This window comes from Zalophus californianus, chromosome 11 (assembly GCF_009762305.2).
Source record: "Zalophus californianus isolate mZalCal1 chromosome 11, mZalCal1.pri.v2, whole genome shotgun sequence".
NCBI classification, from domain to species: domain Eukaryota; kingdom Metazoa; phylum Chordata; class Mammalia; order Carnivora; family Otariidae; genus Zalophus; species Zalophus californianus.
The window spans coordinates 88,060,817-88,079,318 of record NC_045605.1 but is presented as its reverse complement, the minus strand read 5'-3'; the positions used below and the strand labels follow the sequence as shown (position 1 = coordinate 88,079,318).

Here is an 18,502-nt window from a genome sequence, read left to right as displayed (position 1 = left end):
GAAGAACCTTCCACAATTATGAATTAAAGTACCCTTTAATTATGTTCCTAATTCTTCATGTCTTTTTATATGGGATTATCAGATATTCATTGTTTAATGAAACTTTAGCTATATGCAGTAACCCTGTTTATCTATCTTAATGCTTAATGCTATGATATTACTTACCTGATGCCATAAAAGTAGCCCTTGCATAATGGATTTTATTTCCCTAATTTTTCATTCTATTTCTAGCTCTTGATTTTTACTATGTCTCCCACAATGAATAGTTGGGTGATTTTTTTTTTCAGTAAGACTTAGTGACAGTTTGTTTTCCATTGATTCTTATAACTGATGTATTTATATCACTCTCCATTTTTCTCTGATTATATTTATTAATGTACTTCCTTTCTGGAATCATTTATGTGGTTTCAGCAGCAAATTTTTATTTCTTTTGAAATTGGGCCAGAAGATAACGTTAAGTTTCTTACTAGTTCACATTTTTAACAGTGATATTTTACAAAACACAACTGTTTTCACCTTTTCCTCCTGGTAACTTCTCCTATTCATTAAGCAAACTATGCAAACTCCCTTCAAATGGAATTAAGATGCAGAGCAGTTTTTACTGACCTGTCCGAAACCCTTTTATATGCCACACGCTAGCCTCACAACGTATGTCTAATTCATCCCCTGATTTTAAAATGGTGATCATTGCTTCCCTGTCTAAGACCTCTTTCTCTTTGTCTTTTTTAAGCCACGGGTATCTCTGGTAAAGATCTCTGTAGGTCTTTGAAAATGAGTGAGACCATTCCAAAATCCAGAGTAGAAATCATGTGCCACCAAAGGGCACAACTAGCCTGACCAGGGAAAGAGAAGGTTCATTCTTCCTTTGCCTGCTTCTCTTCTTCAAAATCACAGTCCATGTTCTTCATGTCACCTCCATTCCTTCCAGGAAACTTACGGGATATCCTATTGTGTGACTGACATTATGCCAAGCACTGACTCAGAGGCTGGACCAGACCAAGGCAGCCGTCAAGGAACCTGCCTGACCCCATTCTGCCCCATGGAACTTTAATCACACACAAGAAAGGAAGAGTTCTTTTTTCTGTTGAGGACTGTGGCTGAGTCACATTTTATGAGTACCTTCAAAAGATCCCAATACTCTCTCCTTGATGCTGGGCAGTATTCCTTTCCCCAAATCTATATATTCCAATGTCTGAGCATCTCCAACTCCTCTGATATGTTTATAATTCAAACACTGGGCATCGCTATCATATTTTCAACCTCTGTTAGTTTTTCCTGTATTGTCATTACCACCTCCTTGGGCACCATAAATGACTTTGGGGCATGCTAAATCTCCACCTTACTGCATCACTGCTGCCCATCCTAGGTCCCACCAGGATGTACAGTTTCTCTCTAACACTTCCAAGGCTGGTTCTATCTTTCACTCATATAGAATATTCCTGACACAGGCCATGTCTTCAACCCCATCTCGTCTACAGTAGTTAGCACCAACTCTCTCCAGGCCTGCTTCCCCAGGCCCTGCCAGCCAGACAGGCTCATGTGCTACTATCATGCTTTTTAGTCAAGTTTATGCTGATGCTTTCACAAAATCTGTTTTTGAAACCCTTTCTTCAGTTCTGTTCTGGTTTCTCTCAGCATCAACACTTTTTTACAGCATTGGGATTTTTTTCTGATGAGACTCCCTTTGTTCCTAGTCACCCTTCCATTGTTCCCCAAACCCCCCATTTTAATTTTATAATAAAAAACAAGTTATATTTAGAACTTTCCAAACCAATTGAGGAGCTTTTTTTTCTTTCAACTGACGATGGAGCTAAAGTGTGACGAGAACTCCTTTTTCAGCCACGTCCAATTAGTTTAGTGACTCCCGGAGAACACTGCTTTGATTCAAGGCTGGGACTGAAGGAAAGTTCCAGGGCCGCATCAAAGACGATGCACTTTTGATATCCCCAAAGCGAACCTCACTGGGCCTTATAATAACAAGCAAAGATTTTAATGCAATAAAATCAAACACCCTTTATGCTTTCATTTCTCTATGCCAAGAGACACACAAGTGTCCCACGTGGAACACTGGCTCCTTGGGTTTGCAAGTCTCCTCAATCAAGTTATTCATAAATTCCATGTCCCTCCAGCACCCAGTTCCCAAAGGCCTGTTCCAGAGTAAGCTAAATGGCTGCCCGCCCTCTCCGTGGCCTCTCTCCAGGCCTCTCTCCAGGCCAGAGACAACCTCGTCTTCACACTGAGCTATTTGTCTGTCAAAAATCACAGCTGGATCTGAGCACCAGCCAATTCACCCAATTAACCGTCTCCTGATATCACAATGACTCATGAAAAGGAGAGGACATGGGAGAGTTTGGAATCCTGAGGCTCGCCCTGCTCTGCCTAGAGCTATTAACACCTGACAGGCCTGTGGCATTACTTGCTCACAAGGCACGACCCACTGCCCACAAGAGGCCCTTGGTTTGAGGCAACGAGATGGGGCGAATTACTTTTTACTTTCTTTCCGGTGCAGTACATTAACATTTCACCTTCCACAATAAATAATATCAATGCGAGTTCAGAAAAAGTTCTTCCGTATGTGAACCATACAAGCTTTAAGCTCAGGGTCAGAAAAATTAAAAAAAAAAAACTTCACTTTTTCTTTTTTATAGGAAGCATTATAATCAGCCCTTTATTTTTGTCTGAAAACCTATTTCTGGACTTTATAAACAGTGGGCCTTTATCTTTGGCACCCAGCGGTATTTGAGGGAAGTACGGACCAAAAAGAAACTGCTTCAGGTTGGCATTCCCACAGAATATTTCCATCAACAGAGGAGAAAAAAGTCTCCATCATTAATATATTCAAAGGCGAGTCTCCCGGTGTTGAGATACTTTGCTTGTTGTTATTGTTCCTTTTAATAAAACAAGCCTCCACAAAGGCCAATTTAGATACCTAAAATGACAAGTTCTCCATAGGGAGGAGTGGCAGAACATCAGTTTAAATCTGCCAAAGACAAGCCACTTGAATAAAATCAACCTAGGACACCCACTGACTCTGATGGATCTCTAACATCATTCTAATACGACAAGCATGGAATCATTACTGACATCACTACCCAATGATGGAACTGTCTAGCACAAGCTAGGGAGTACATTTCCTTCCTCTAGCATACATGAACTTGAGTTGAGTATCTATTTAATGCCAAAGCAGTAAAGCCAGTGGTGAAGAGTACAGGTCCAAGTTGTAGGGTCTTATGTGCCAATTCTGAAACCACCTCTTATCGGCTGTGGACTTGGGAAAATTACTTAGCCTTCTAGTTTCTTCATCTATAAAATGGCAGGGCATACCACCTACCTGAATAAACTGCTTGAAAATGAAGTAAGATTCATGCACTGAGGAAGCATTAAATGAATTATGGTATATACATATACCAGAAGATGTTTTTAAAGCTGCTTTTAAAAGATGGATAGATATATAAGAACTGAAAGATGGTCAAGAAGATTCATACTTCTGGTATTGTAACACCTTTGAAATCAGAACGTGCCTAATTTATCTTTAGTATTAAAACATTTCTGAAATCAAGATGTGCTCAAACAGCCAACAGCATCTTGTGACAGCACGGGTGGACAGATGCTGTGATTTATCGGTCCTGGCAGTACCTGGGTAAACATGGTCACAGCCATTCATGATGTCCTCACTTCTGTCCAGTTCTGTGCATTGACACTATGGCAGAGGTTGGATCCATTTGCTATCCAGAATGTCTCTTAAAAGATTACCCTAGGGGTACCTAGGTGGCTCAGTCGTTAAGCATCTGCCTTTGGCTCAGGTCATGATCTCAGGGTCCTGGGATCGAGCCCCGCATCGGGCTCCCTGCTCTGCGGGGAGCCTGCTTCTCCCTCTCCCACTACCCCTGCTTGTGTTCCCTCTCTCGCTGTGTCTCAAATAAATAAAACCTTAAAAAAAAGATTACTCTAAAATTCTGCATTGAAATGAAAAATTATCATGTCTACAAAAAGGCAAGGAAACAGTGTAAATTTAGTGATAGGGAAGCAAATATCTGTCATTGGGAAAATGACTGCAATTCTGTGATTTTTTTGCAAAAAAAGAGCCAAGAACTTTAAAGCACTTAAGAGAGAGGGGCATCCGGGTGGCTCAGTTGGTTGAGCATCTAACTCTTGATTTCGGCTCAGGTCGTGATCTCAGGGTCATGAGATCAAGCCCCGTTTCGGGCTCCATGCTCAGCGGGGAGTCTGCTGCTTGAGATTCTCTTCCCTCTCCCCCTGCCCCTCCCCTGTTTGCGCAGGTGAGCACCTGCTCTCTCTCTTGCTCTCTCTCTAAAATAAATAAACAAATCTTTAAAAAAAAAATAAAGCACTTAACAGAGGAAGACACTCACAAAGAGCTGAAGCCTTACTGTAAAGAGGAAATGCCAAATGCTTTGGAATAACTGAACTGTCCAAACAGGAGTAGGGGTGGGAAGCAGATGTAACCAATTCACCAGCTCAAAGCAGAAGTGACAAAATAGGTTTTTAAGTATTTACATGAAAAGGACATAAAGTGAAAACAACAAGTCAAAAGGCTACAAATACAAACAAGTATGAGCTCATTAAACTGTGTGTGTGTGTGTGTGTGTGTGTGTGTGTGTGTGTGTAAATCCCTATTAGGGCTAAAATGATAGGTACCAGTTAACAGTAACTTAGGAAAGGAGAGAGGAATGTAACTGAAAGACAAAGGAAGATTTTAATGTTTTATTGTAACGATCCTATTTTGTTTGAATTTTTTAATGAGCAGGTATTTAATGTGTTATTTGTGTCGTGTTTTCAATTCAAGATGACAAGAAAATAAACAAAGAAGGCTGTTGCTCACAAGCCACAGAAGAAATGTCACCTTCAAATCCCAGAAGCCAAGACCTACACAAGTCTTAGAACACCAACGTGTGTGTCCCAATATTCTAACTGGAAAGCTAAAGAAGCACCTCTGAAACCTGTTCAGGAGGGACCCACCCATTAAATATCCCCAAAGATGCCATATCCACATGCGCCCAGGCTCTGTGACGTCACTGCAGCTCTGTTCCCATCACGGTCGGGGATGCATCAGTACACTTCCCATTCATGAATGCCTTCGAGATACTGCTTGCAGAAGAGTGCTTCCCAGGTAAGGAAAGAAGGTAAACAACTCCATGTCCCTCATCAGATCATCTGGTGCTTCAAGGGCAAAGAACACGTGTGACACAGCTTCACGCCCCTAGAGCACAGCGCAGTGTGTGGACGGGGCCAATCTGGTACCGCACTGATGAAGAGCCCAATAAAGCCTTGAAAAGAATTTTCTAGTTGATCCAAAGATGAAAGGGAACCCACACTGGCGTGCTTGGGAAGCTAGAGCTCCTCCTCACTGGAAGGATCTCAGAAGAGGCCGGGATCGGAGGCACAGGTGCCTGACCTGCGGTCACATGTACTTGTCCCCTGCCAGCCCGGCATCCCTCCTCATGGTGCCTCCTTTTTTCCTGCACAAAAGACAGTAGACAATGCATGCTGCTGGTCTGAAGAGAGGAAGAAGGAAAACACTCGAGGGAGGCTGGACGCAGAACAAAGAGAAACAACAGCTGGAAGGCGAAGTGTCTTAAAGGAATCCAAGTGTTCTAAAGTGACACAGAGCCTAACTCAAAAAAGACTTCAGAGAACAAAGTCCAAGATGAAAATCTCCCCCAAACCAACTTGCCGCTGGTGCCGATGATTTTCCCTGCCACCTGCAGAACCGACTCAAGTTGTAAAGCCCTTTGATGGGAAGGGAGAAGGAATGATGGGGAGGGGAAGGGGCGCAGAGAGGAACAATGACTGCTCTGTAGAGCGGAGGAAGGGGGACTTCCAGGGTTAAGATTTCAACACACAGCTCCCAAGGCTAACTTCCAGGCAGGGCGAGCCTCCCCGGTTTAACATTCAGGGAACCAGGTGGCTTCGGTCATCAGCCGTCACCTTCCTTGCGGAGTCTCTCCCCAGAGAACCGAATCTACAGTCTAAAATTCCAGAAGTTTTCACTATGATACAAGGGGAAGTGAGAGAAAACGGGGGCAGTGCTGGGCATGTCTAGTTACGACTGTACTTTCCCACTGAACTTGTGGGGCGGTGCAAACAGAAAGCAGAAACCAGATGATTAAAAGACCCCTTGGAAGGAGGAGGCCACCCTGACCCAGTGCATCTAGAAGACATTTCTAGGATGAGCAGTCACAAGGCTCAAGTTGCATGGTGAGGGGGCTTACTCACACTGGACCACGGGTTCTCAACCAGGGGTGACTGCGCCCCCAGAGGGCATTTGGTAACGTCTGGGGACATGTTTGGTTGGCACAAACCAAACCTCCTACGGGAAGCGAGGAGGAGGAGGAAGCATCTAGAACGAGTGATGCTGCTAAATATTCTGGAATGGCAGGGCAGTCCCCATAACAAAGAACTATGCAGCCCAAAATGGAGCACAGAGGCTGGGAAACCCTGCACTAGACCAACCCCATCCCCACAACCATGTCCAGAAACTCTCACAGCCCAGCCTGAAACAAACATCTGCCATCCCTCTGAGCAGTCGCTGTATCACAGAAGTCCACTTATCCCAGTAAGCAATATTCAACGTCAAGCAAGTGATGCGACAAGCAAATGCTGCATCTTCAAAGTACCTGGCCGCTCTCTCAGCCAACATTTTTAAAGGCACTCCTCAGTATCCAAAAGAGTAGATTCTTCTACAACAATTACAAAGAAAGAAAGGCCCCTTTACACACACACATACACACACACACACACAGGAGCGACCATCTTAAAAATCTCCTTGGTGGTTAGGTATAGACACTGGCAAAAAAAAAAAAAAAAAAAAAGCTACCCAGTCCAGATGGCCCAAGCATTTCCAAAATCTTCTAAAGAGAGAAAGAGGAAAAGAGAACAAACAAGAAAACACCACAACCAAAATTAGCTCCTGGGGGATCTAAAAAACAAAATTTGTCCCCGGGGACTATCTCATCACTAAGACTAGTTCCATCGGTCCATGTCATATAGTAGCTTTCATTTTCTTAGCTGTAAAATATAATAAATGTATAAGAAAAGGGGAAGGGGCTCCTGGGTGGCTCCATTGGTTAGGCATCCAGTGCTTGATCTCAGCTCAGGTCTTGATCTCAGAGTTGTGAGTTTGAGCACCGAGTTGGGCTCCACACTGGACGTGGAGCCTACTTAAAAAATAAAAAAGAAAAGAAAAGAAAAGGGGGAATATATACAAAGAGATCTCAATGAATGAAAACAAACCCCCCAAGTGACTACAATTCAGGGCAAGAAATCCAACCGTGGCCCATGGTATCTTCCTGCCAAGCATAATGCCTCCCCATCATGCATACATACATCATGCTATTTTGAAAAGTTCCATCTTTCCTCAAGGACTGAGATTTATTTTATGTATTTCCCATGAACACCAACCGCTTAAGTTCACAGCAGTGACCACAAAGTGAACAGATTCAGGGAGGAGGGGTGTTTATGGAAACAATTTCATTGACTGTTAAATTCACAAAAGCAAGTAGGAGGAAAGGCATGGAGGCTGCGTGCAGCCATGATTCCTGCAAACAATAAGCCAGAGTTAGTATCCAAGCTTCAGTCCTCACTCTGGCATCCTGGGTCTAAAGGATCTCTTAAGCCATAAAATGACTTCCTGCCACACAGTATCCTTGGAAAAACTCAACAAGATCATGCGTTTAAAGTGGCAAGCAAAGCATCTCACACATACATGTGCCATAAATATGGGGTCCCCTTTACTCCCTGTGCCCATGCAAACAGACCAGGCTGTAAAGGTCAAGTCTTTTAACGTGAGATTATTTGACTACCAACTCTCCTAATGCCAACATTCTCTAAAATGTTCATGAAGGTGAGATACAAGCTCACTTTCAAGGTACCCTGGGGACTGTGGTAAAAAAAAAAAAAAGGTGTCTATGTCAGTCTTGGAGCCCCGGAATTGACCACCCTGCCCTTTCCTACTCACATTGCTGCTCCTCCCCAACGCCTATCAAGGTCAGAGGCCTAAGTGGGCCATCAGATAAAAACCCCTCACAGGCCAGGAGGGAGCCTTTGTCCCCTCTCTTTGAAGATGAAAAGCAACAAGGTGTGTTTATTTGTACTTGGGTGCACAGTGCCCAGTCTCCTCTACCGGGGTTGGCCCGCGAGGCTCCTCAGCTAGTTAAAAATCATAATACAACCCACCCGCTCACGCCATTAAGTAGATCTTTCCAGGAGAAAAGGTCAGTACTCACACTCCTGGGAGTACACATGGGGTTAAAATCAAGCGGGTTCACTGACAGAAAGAGAATGTCAGGGAGTGGTAGCCAAGGTCAGCCCAGGAGGAGGTGAGGCTGACTACCTGCGGGCATGGCCACCTTTAGACATGTCTCACCATTTGTGCGCTGAAACCCAGCAAATCCACCACGTGAAGAAAACCTGGACATTGGATGGGCCAAGTCTTTCTCACAGGACACATTAAAAAAATAACAGCTAAAAATCGATGCTTCACTTCCCTGATACAAACAACATAAAGGAAGAAAAAGAAAACACAAAGAGGTGTCTGAGAAAGTTCCTGAATAATAAAGGCCTCCAAATTGCTCTTGACATGTCAGTGGCCTTCCAGCCCTGCAAAGACCCAGAACTGAGAGTAGGGCTCAACAGACCCCCGTTTTCTCCACAAACTCTCAAAGGGGAGTCAGCAGTCCGAAGTATTGGCTTTTATAATCTCTCTTGTTTCAACTTTCCAGAAGAGGATCAAGAAGCTGGATATGGGATAGAAGGGTAGAGCCTCTGTTCCCACTATGAACCGCAAACTGAACCACACAGGTTTCTCTCTGGGCTGGGAGGCCAGGGGCACCCAGTGGCATCAAGAAAAATGACCGAACCTATTTCTGGTAACACTGTGGGTCAATGCGGAATTCATGCCAAAAAGATGACGCTTAATGTAACACAAAAAATGCACACTACCCTAACCTGCCTAGAAGTTTCTAAACCAGCAACTGTGATTCAAAGCCACACAGGTGCAGTGACCACAGAGAATGGAAAACCACCACCAGGACAAGTCAGGCAGTTCCATGACCCCCAATCTCTCTATCCCCATTCTGTTTATTGAACCCTATTTTATATGTACACACATATTAAATAACCAGCATTGACCAGAGAAGGACAAAATTAACTTTACAGCTATTTTTACAGACATGGAGACTCCACCAAAGCAACCCAGTACCAACTGGGAACTGCAAAAAATAAGTTTCCACTGAGCCACAGGCAACTCAGGACACATACAAGAGCCAGCCAGCTTCTGCACTGTCCTACTTGGGTATTATCGTGGGACCTATCCCGGCTCCGTACATGGAGAGCATGAACTCAGGCACGTCTTCCTATCTGAGATGCCCAGAAAGCTGCCTGTTCTAGCAGCCCCCACATAATCATTCACACTTACCTGTAGCTGCCAATGCCCCCTTGGACTCCCTCCCTGGTGTGGCCTGATAGTTCAGGAGAAACAGGGCACTCTCCCCCAGACTTGGCTGAAAACCCACAGTAGCCACCACCATTCCACACTCACGGGAAGGCACAGCAAACCCACATCAAAATGGGGTCTCCAGGAGCAGGGATGATGTCATAAGTCTGAGAGGGGAAAGGCTGCCCAGTGGATTCTGAGGATGGCCAGAACAGGGGACTTCAAGGAAGGTAGGAGATTTCTCTTTCCAAATGCACATGTTGGGGGGGCAGGCAGCTCAGAATGAAGCAAGCCTCAACTTCCCAACAAACACAGCACCACCAACACCTCCACAGCAGACAGCTACAAGCACTTGGGGAAATCAGGCATAAATTAGATACGTGGATAGCACAAATGTCAGGCAAGCAAGCTTCTGCTGAAGAAAGTTCACTGGGCCCTGTCACCCACTTTCTGGGCATCAGCTGCCCAGAAATAAACGTCAGGGGGCGGGCTGAGCCGAGGAGGGCAGCTGACAGCTGTGGCCAGCGGGCCAGGGCAGAGGAGGAAGGGCTCCTGGGCTGGAATTCAGAGCGTGCCCACATCAGCAGAAAAGTTCCAGGGGACAGCACGCTGTCACGAAGGGAAAGAGGCTTGCTGCCTCCCAGGACCTCAGGATGCACCACCACGGTGATGCCAGGTTCAAAGGGCCGCCAGATGAAGCCCGGGTGCACTCCCATGGGCACCTCGTCAGTCAGGGTGCCCGCTGAGGGACAAGTCGGGGTGGTCAGATGTCAAATAAACGTTCTGCTCCCAGGATCAATGGGAAAGATTAATAATTCCCAGGTCCAGCCCTGCTTCATCTCTCTTTACCTAAGCCAAACACAGTCCCAGGAAGGAGCGGAAAGAAGCAGCGATGTTACCCGCCCGACGTCCAAGGAGGAAACTGAGGCACAAGGGTGCACGCGAGAGATGCGGGAAGAGGCCCTGGAGAGGCTCGCACAGCGCGGAGCACAGGGAGGCTGGGGAGAGGGGATCAAGGAGGAGTTCTCTCCCCTCCCCTCCCGTCCCCTCCTCCCTTCCCCAACACACACAACACACTCGCACGCACACACACACACACACACACACACACACACTGGAGCTACGCCCAATCGAGGCAGTAGCTGGGCTCCCCGGAGCCGGGCTGCACACAAAGCCCCACCCGCGCACACAGCACTCCGCACCAGCCGGCCCGCACGCCCACACAATAGGACGGCGCGCACCCCGCCGCGGCCCCCTAGCCCGGGTCCCGGCCAGCCCGGCGCCGGGGGCCGCCCTCCGTGCACGCCCGCCCGGGAGACGCAGCCCCGGCGCGGGGAGGGCGCGCGATGGCCGCCCGGCCGCCGCGCCCCCGCCCCGCGCCCCGCAGGAAGTTCGCCCGACGCCCTCCGACTCACCCGCGGCGCTGCTCAGCAGCAGGCACAGCGGCCCCAGCAGCCACATGGCGCGGCCGCGGCTCCCGCTGCCCGGCGCCGTCGCTGCCCCCGCGGCCGCGGCGCTGACCCCGCCTCTCGCCGCGCCGGCCCCGCCCTCCCCGCTGTCCCTCCGCCCGCGCGCCCCGCCCGCCCCGGCCCGGCCGCCGGCCGCGCTCTGCCGACTTTGGCCCGCGCCCCGCCGCGCGCGCCGCCGCCCGCGCCGCGTCCCGCGTTCCCGGCCGCAGGGGCCGCCGAGGCGGCCGCCGAGTGCCCGGCCGCCTTGGCCTCGCCGCCTTCCGCCTGGGCTGCGAGGATTTCCCAACAGACCTGGCTCTGTTCTCTGCCTCGTCTCTTCTCTTTTTCCTCCTCTCTTAGCTCCTCCATCCTCGAGGATGGGGCGCTCACCCCCTCCCCCAGACCCAAGCTGGAGTTCTTAACTACAAAATTAGTTTACTCCAGGGAGAGACAGAAAAAGTTTGGAAGAAAGGGCCAAATATTACAAGAAAATGTGCATTTTATTTTTAGTAGCAAGAGTGGAATACCAACCAGTGCTTCTCAAACTACTATGCGTCTGACACACTTGGGCTTCTTGTTAAAATGTGGACTCCGCGTAGGTCTGTGGTGGGGCCTGAGATTCTGCTTTTCTGACAAGCGTCTAGGTGGTTCCGAGAGACTGCCATCTGAGAACCACACGTGGAGGAGGGAAGCTAACACCTTTAAAGAGTTATTTCATCTGGATCTCGAATACCTATACCAGTGGAACGTTGGGGCCCCGATTCGCGGAAAAGAAAAATGTAAAGGCTTACGCCCAGATGCAAAATGAACAGCTGCTCGAATGCAGTTGAAGCTCCAAGAAGCATTAGTGAAAACTGCCAAAGGATTTAGATGGTGGAAGAATGCAGTGCACAACTCTGCATCCCCTCACCCTCCCTAAATGTGTAAAGTTGTGTAACTTTGCACAGTTTGCAGAGTAGTCCTGCTGCCCCAGCGAGTTCACCCCCCCAAAAAAGAAAAAAAACTAATATGATTGCCAAACACTGGAAATAACTCGTGTGTCCATCCACTGGTGAATGGATAAACAAATTGTATGATATCATTTAATGGAACAACATGAGCAAATACCAAAAGCAAGCTAAGAGAAAGAATCCAAATATACCCAAAGGGTATATTCTGTATGATTCCATTCAGAAGACCTGGAAGGAGGGGCGCCTGGGTGGCTCAGTCGTTAATCATCTGCCTTCGGCTCAGGTCATGATCCCAGGGTCCTGGGTTCGAGCCCCATATCGGGCTCCCTGCTCGGCAGGAGGCCTGCTTCTCCCTTTCTCCCTCTCCGAGCTTGTGTTCCCTCTCTCGCTGTGTCTCTCTCTGTCAAATAAATAAAAATCTTTAAAAAAATTTAAAAAAAAAAAGACCTGGGAGGAGGAGGGAAGCTAAACCGCAGAGACCAAAATCAGATCACTAGTTACCGGGGTCTGGGTCTATGGGAAAGAGATGAGTACAGGGGCACAAGGGAACTTTATACATTTGTCAAAACCTATGCAACTGCATTCCTAAAAGACACGCCTAAAAAGGGTGAATTATACTGTATGTAAGTCATACCTGTTTGGAGGAGTTCAGAGGGTGTGGGTGCTGGGAGGACGAATCAGGAAGACTGTAGCCAGGAATCCCACATCACATTGGGGATGCATGGAGGCAAGCTCAGATTCAGTGACGTTTTAATTGTCAGCTCTAATCTGGAAACATGACAGCTGAAGTGGATCAGTTCAAAATTTAAAAATACCAATGACAGTTCAAAGTAATGAGAAAATGTGATGTGATGTAGGAAAGTTTAGCAAGTTCCATGTTACAAAATAGTTTGTCTAGTATGGAAAATATAAATAAATTCTCCAAAACATTTAGCATTCAGGGATTATATCCTGGAATCCATGAACAGTAGAGTGACTATCCCATGAGCTTCAGGGAGTTTTAAAGTTCCTAAAATTGTGTGCAAGACTTCAGGTATAGGTGGGTATGTGCATTTTTTCCAGGAAGCCCCTAGCCTTTGCTAGTGATACCCAAGAAAGCAAGTAATTTCTCTGTCAGCTGCTCACTTGCCTTCAACCATTAGGAATATAGGACAACGGATCTGACCCACCACCAACATTCTTGTTTCCTTAGGTTCCTTTTGGGCACATGAACTTCAACTTCAGGAATGATTTAGTGTACTTGGCTTACTCCCACATGTCTCTCTCTCTCATTCTCTCACTTCTTTTAAATGTACTAATGTCCTTGAAATGATTTGAACAAATGCAAAGCTCTCTTTAAGTTCAGTTGTTTTCATACTGAATCATTCCTAACCTCCTCCCCATATATGCCTGGGCCGGAGGGGAACTCACTCTTTACACTTCATTACTCTCCTCTTTCTCAGTTCTTTAGAATCCCATCAAAAACACAGGGCATTCGGTTTCTGGAAAGCACGATAGGTTCTAATGCTAATTGTTCAGGTCACAGAGGGCCAATTGCAAGTCTTTTTCACAGTTGGTTTAATAAAAATCAGAACCAGATTGCGTTTGTTACTTATTTACCAAGGGACACACTCTGTCCTTGGATGTGTGCTTTCAACATGGCTTCCCTTTGCTGACGGAGAGATGAAGGGATTTGGTTCTTCTGGGTCACTGGTACAATGCTCTACAGCTCCCTACATTTTCCCAACACTCCACACAGCTGGCCCCAGCCACATCACGGGTAAAACGCACAGTGTCTGGGATATGCTCCAGTGCTCTTTCCAGTTGTCACATCCTAGGGTATTGTGGAAGTGACGCTGGGTAACTTCTAAGGCTGAGTCACAATGGTCGAAGCAGCTTCTTCCTTGGGTCTTAGATGCCTGGCTCCGGGGAAGCCAGCCACCATGTGGTGAGGACACTAGAGCAGCCCTGCAGAGAGGGCCACATGAGGAGGAACTGAGCTTCCTTCCAACTTGCCAGCCATTGGAATGAACCGTCTTGGAATGGTTCAAGCCTCTAGCACCAACCAAGCATTCAGATGAAAGCAGCCTTCATGAGACATCCTGAGGTGGAGCCACCCAGCCACTCCCAAATTCCTGATCTAGGGAAGCCAGCAGAGATCATGAATGTGTATTGTTGCTTTAAGCCACTAACTTTCAGGGTAATTCACTATGTGGCAATAGATAACTAGTACATCTGCCTTGAAAATCATCCGTAGGATTGACTTCATGGTTCTATGGGATGTTTTACATGAACGAATACGTGGAAAGCACTTAGAACTTTTCCTAGTACATAGTAAGCACTCAATAAATGTTAGTTTGATTGTTATCATGGTTTGTTTTTCTATTATTGTCATTATCACTACCTTTCTTCCACATCTACAATTCGGGCCTTTCACATTTCAAAAAGACCATTTCAAACTTGAAGAAGAGTTGGAACCATCTAGAGGAGTGAAGAGGCAGAACCACTAAAAGGACTAAGGAAAAACTGTATTTACAAAAAGTTTCCTTGCTTCATTAGCTTCGTAAAAATCAGGCAGAGAGGTAACAAAGAAAGTTCTACCTCCGGAGTCACCTCTGTGGCACACGGTTTCACAGGGGCTCCAAATGCCCTGCTCCTCTTTCCTTCATGTGATTTCCATTCTTCTCTCTTGTATGTGAAGAACACAGAAATTCACTTGAGGATGGAGCCAAGGAAGGCTTGCTCCACACCAGACTGGGGAGGGTGATGGAAGCTGCCTACTGAGAGACTACGTGGTGGATGAAGACACTATTTCTCTTCCAAAAAACACCACACATACACACAAACACATAGACACACACACACACGCACACACACAGACGTCCCCCAACATAAAACCAGGAGACCACAGCATCAAGTGACTGAGGGAACAGGCTTTGAGGCAGTTTGATACACTTGAACTCCTAGGTCCCACCACTTACTAGCTCTGTGAGGCTGAGAAAGTCACTTTGTCTGAGCCTCAGTTTCCTGTGAAATGGGCATAATAGTTGCACCTGCCTCCTAGAGTCATTGTATAAAGCAAAAGGATCCTTACTCCTTCCCTTAGTTATCTGACAAACATTTATTGAGAACCGGCTCTGTGTCAAACACTGCTCTAGGCTCTGGATTGTTGCAGTGAGCAAAGCCATGTCCCCGTCTTCATGGAGTTCACAGTCTAATTGGGGAGGTGGACACATATCAAAGGAAGCAATGACCACATAGTATAACATCTGGTATCATAAGAGCTATGGGAAGCATTTACCAGAGCTCCTGGCTCAGAGTTCCGATTTCTTTAGCTCTTCTGACTTAGGAACTTCATGTGAAGGGGAAGGAATACCAGGAAACGTGAAGGTGAAAGCTGCAGACATCTGTGTTGGGCAACCTCTCAGATGACCCCCAAGGATCCCCCTTCCTCATGTTCACACTCCTATGTCATCCCCTCCTCTGGGTGCTGCTGGACCTAGTGACTTGGTTCTAACAAATACTGCCAAACATATGGGACGTTGGTTCCAAAATTAGGTGACAAGAACACTTGGGGTCCTATTCTCCACCCCTAACTTCTGTCTGTCTGTCTGTCTCTCTCTCTCCCTCTTGCTTACAAGCTGCCTGTTTGTGAACTGCCTTATGGAAAGGTTCCAATGGCCAAGAACTGTAAAGACCTCCAGCCAACAGCCAGTGAGGAATTAAGGCCCTGAATCCATCACTCCAGAAAGAACGAAACCTTGCCAATAATTACGTGAGTGAGCGTAGAAGCAGATCTTCCCCTAGTCAAGCCTTCAGATGAGACCACAGCTCTGGCTGACAGCTCAACCACCATAAACACTGAGCCTGTGAACACTTAACATCATTGCATCTCACCTGGTAGCCTGCGGAAGGCAGTGTGAGAGAATCATCACTAATCAAGGGTCTGTTTCTGACATCGTACATGTATGATCATACTTCTCTTCACAACAACCTCTGAGTCAAATATTATCATCCTCTTTGCACAGATGGGGAATCTGAGGCCCAGAGAATTCAAGTGACTGGTCCAAAATAGCCCAGGGAAAATGGAGATTCAGAGCCAGATCCTTTTGATTCCAAAGAATTTCCACAACACCACATTGAACCTTACTGCCTTCTGTAAAACAACAACGAAAAAATCTCCAATTCATAAAACTCAGAATGTGTTTGCAGCTTGAAAGATACTACATTCACTGGGTTTAGGGCTAGAAAGGTAAAGATGCTCAGCACATCAAAAAGAACTTGATTTGTTATGTAACACAATTCATCTCCTAGAAAACTTTTCTGAATGCATCTAATTATTATAGTTCCCCCCCCCCACCACCAAAATGCTGAGCAGGAGAGTTCTCCCAGCTAGAAATTAAAGTCATCCAGAGCTGCCAAATGTGTGTGTGTGTGTGTGTGTGTGTGTGTGTGTGTGTGTGTATACATATACACAAATGTACATATAGATATATACTTTTTTAAAAAAAATCTACTAATCTACAGAAAAATCCTGCTGGGAACCAACAGAATTCTTGTAATTCATGTTTAATATAGTCACTAGCTTACGAAAGAGAGATCTACTGACTATTACTAATGAAAATGTTGCATCATCTGAAAGGATGAAATTTTTACCTCTCATTAAAAAAAAAAATGCAGCTTGTTATTTATTTTAATGCCTCAGTTTTACTGCCCCTTGAATGAAGTTGTCTATATTCTGAAAAAGGATGATTTTTCACTTGTGACCAGTCCTGGAACCAAGAAACAATTATATGAAAATGAATTTAACCTGCAATTTATCATCAGAGCCATTTTGCCAGTTTTCATAGCAGGCCCATTTTTTTTTTCTTTCTCAGTTGGAAAAGGGGGGGGGTGGATTCATTAAATGTGTAAGCCTACTCTTGGCCTACTAACTTGAGAGGAAAAACTGTCCTTGGACTATATAGATCTACACTGTCCAATGTGGTAGCCACCAGCTATAATTGTCTACATGTAGCTGCACTGAGAACTTTGAAATGTGTCTCTTCTGAATTATGACATCTCGAAGTATAAAATGCAAACTAGATTTCAAAGACAGTACAAAAAGGAATGTAAAAGATCTCCATAAGATCACATGTTGAGATATAATATTTAGATATAGAGAAGTAAATAAAATAATATTAAAGTTAACTCCACTGGTTTCTTTCTGCTTTTTTAAGGTGGCTGCTGGAAAAGTTTTAACTTCATATATGACCTGCGTTTGAGGTTCACAACATACTTCTTTTGAACAGCGCTGATACAGATAATACTTTATTTGGTATATGAACATATGACCCACCAGTGTTCCTTAGGTCACTGTTGAATATAAATCCACTTGAAGCTCACTCACTTAAGAAGCACGTTTTCTTTCCAGTTTCTCCATCAGACTAATTCTGCCTCCAAACCCTGTTGACCTGATATTCTAGGCATCCAAGTCGATTGATACAAAAGTGATTTTAATGTCATAATATCAGTATGATAAATGTACCACAGGATCAAGAAGGGAGGGGAAGACATGAAGAGAGAAGAGAGAAACCATCTTTTTAAGCAACGTGAACATTTGACACTTGATTTCTGGAAAGAACCCAACACTGAATAAGATCTCCATCTTTAGTAGGGAAATTTATATAGTAATTAACTAACAAGCCAAAAGTCACAGGAGATATTCACTCAGTGACAAATGCAAGAAAATGATTCTAGCCTACCTGGGTCTGATGACCTTCCCCAAGTAACTCACTCTCTTTCAAAGACAAACAGGTAAGCAGTAGATTTTAATAAGAGCACTCACCAAAAAGACCATCTGGAAGGTAAACAGATTTACATTTTCAACTGGACAATATTGGAACATTTTTTTCCCCACACTGTGAAAACTCTGCTTTAATAATGAAGGTTGTTTTTCTCAGAGCACCTCAGCCTACTTCTTTTAAACACCTCTTCATTTCGAGCTAGATTCTTTGGGCTTGATTGATTTTAATGTTTAAAAGCTTAATTCTGAGAGCTGTTTGATTGCCTAATCTGGAGCTGCTGCTTTCTGGGTTTGTAGTTCAACTTGTGGGATGGGGGCCGGGGGCAGAGAAAAAGGATTTTTTTTTTTTTTTTTTTTGCAGAGTTTTCAGTGAATTCCTGCACCCAGTGCGGAAGGGAGAGAACGAAAAAGACCAGGAAGGGAAATTTTTACAATTTCCAGGACCCTTCAGCATACATATAATGAAAACACTGTAGAACTGTGTTTTCTGTTTTTGTTTCCTTCTGTCAGTCATTAATCATAGTTCCTTAAATGTAGCTAGAACTTTCTACCTTGTCATTCAAGCCAGAAATCCGCATGGACCCCCTTGCATTCCTTCTCTCCCCAACATGATTAGTTACCACCATTTGTTTATCCTACCTACTGAATGTTTCTTGAATCCAATTTACCCCTTCTCCTTCCCTCCTGCTCCTCCCTTCCTTGAGATCCCCATGTACCTGTGGCTGAGGTGCTTCAATTCTCTCTTAACTAAACTTTTCAGATCTTGTCTTGCTCCTTCTCAATTTGCTGGCAACTTCTATGGCCTCCCTTGTCCACAGGACAAGCTCGGACTTAGCTGAGTACATTCTTTATGAGCTACTGCTGAGGCTGACTGTCATGGGGGTCG

At 45.5% G+C, this 18,502-nt stretch overlaps 1 protein-coding gene across 2 annotated transcripts in view; it reads right to left on the bottom strand.

The window, feature by feature from the left end:
• LDLRAD3 (low density lipoprotein receptor class A domain containing 3) overlaps positions 1-10,985 on the bottom strand; it is a 220,788-nt gene extending 209,803 nt beyond the window's left edge. The window contains exon 1 of one of the 2 annotated variants that reach the window (XM_027580798.2): positions 10,870-10,985. In XM_027580798.2, coding sequence (XP_027436599.1) covers positions 10,870-10,915 — 46 coding nt within the window. In that variant the 5' untranslated portion in view covers positions 10,916-10,985. The remainder of the gene's footprint in view (positions 1-10,869) is intronic. The other variant, XM_027580799.2, reaches the window with a different exon arrangement.
• Between the last annotated feature and the right edge of the window lie 7,517 nt (positions 10,986-18,502).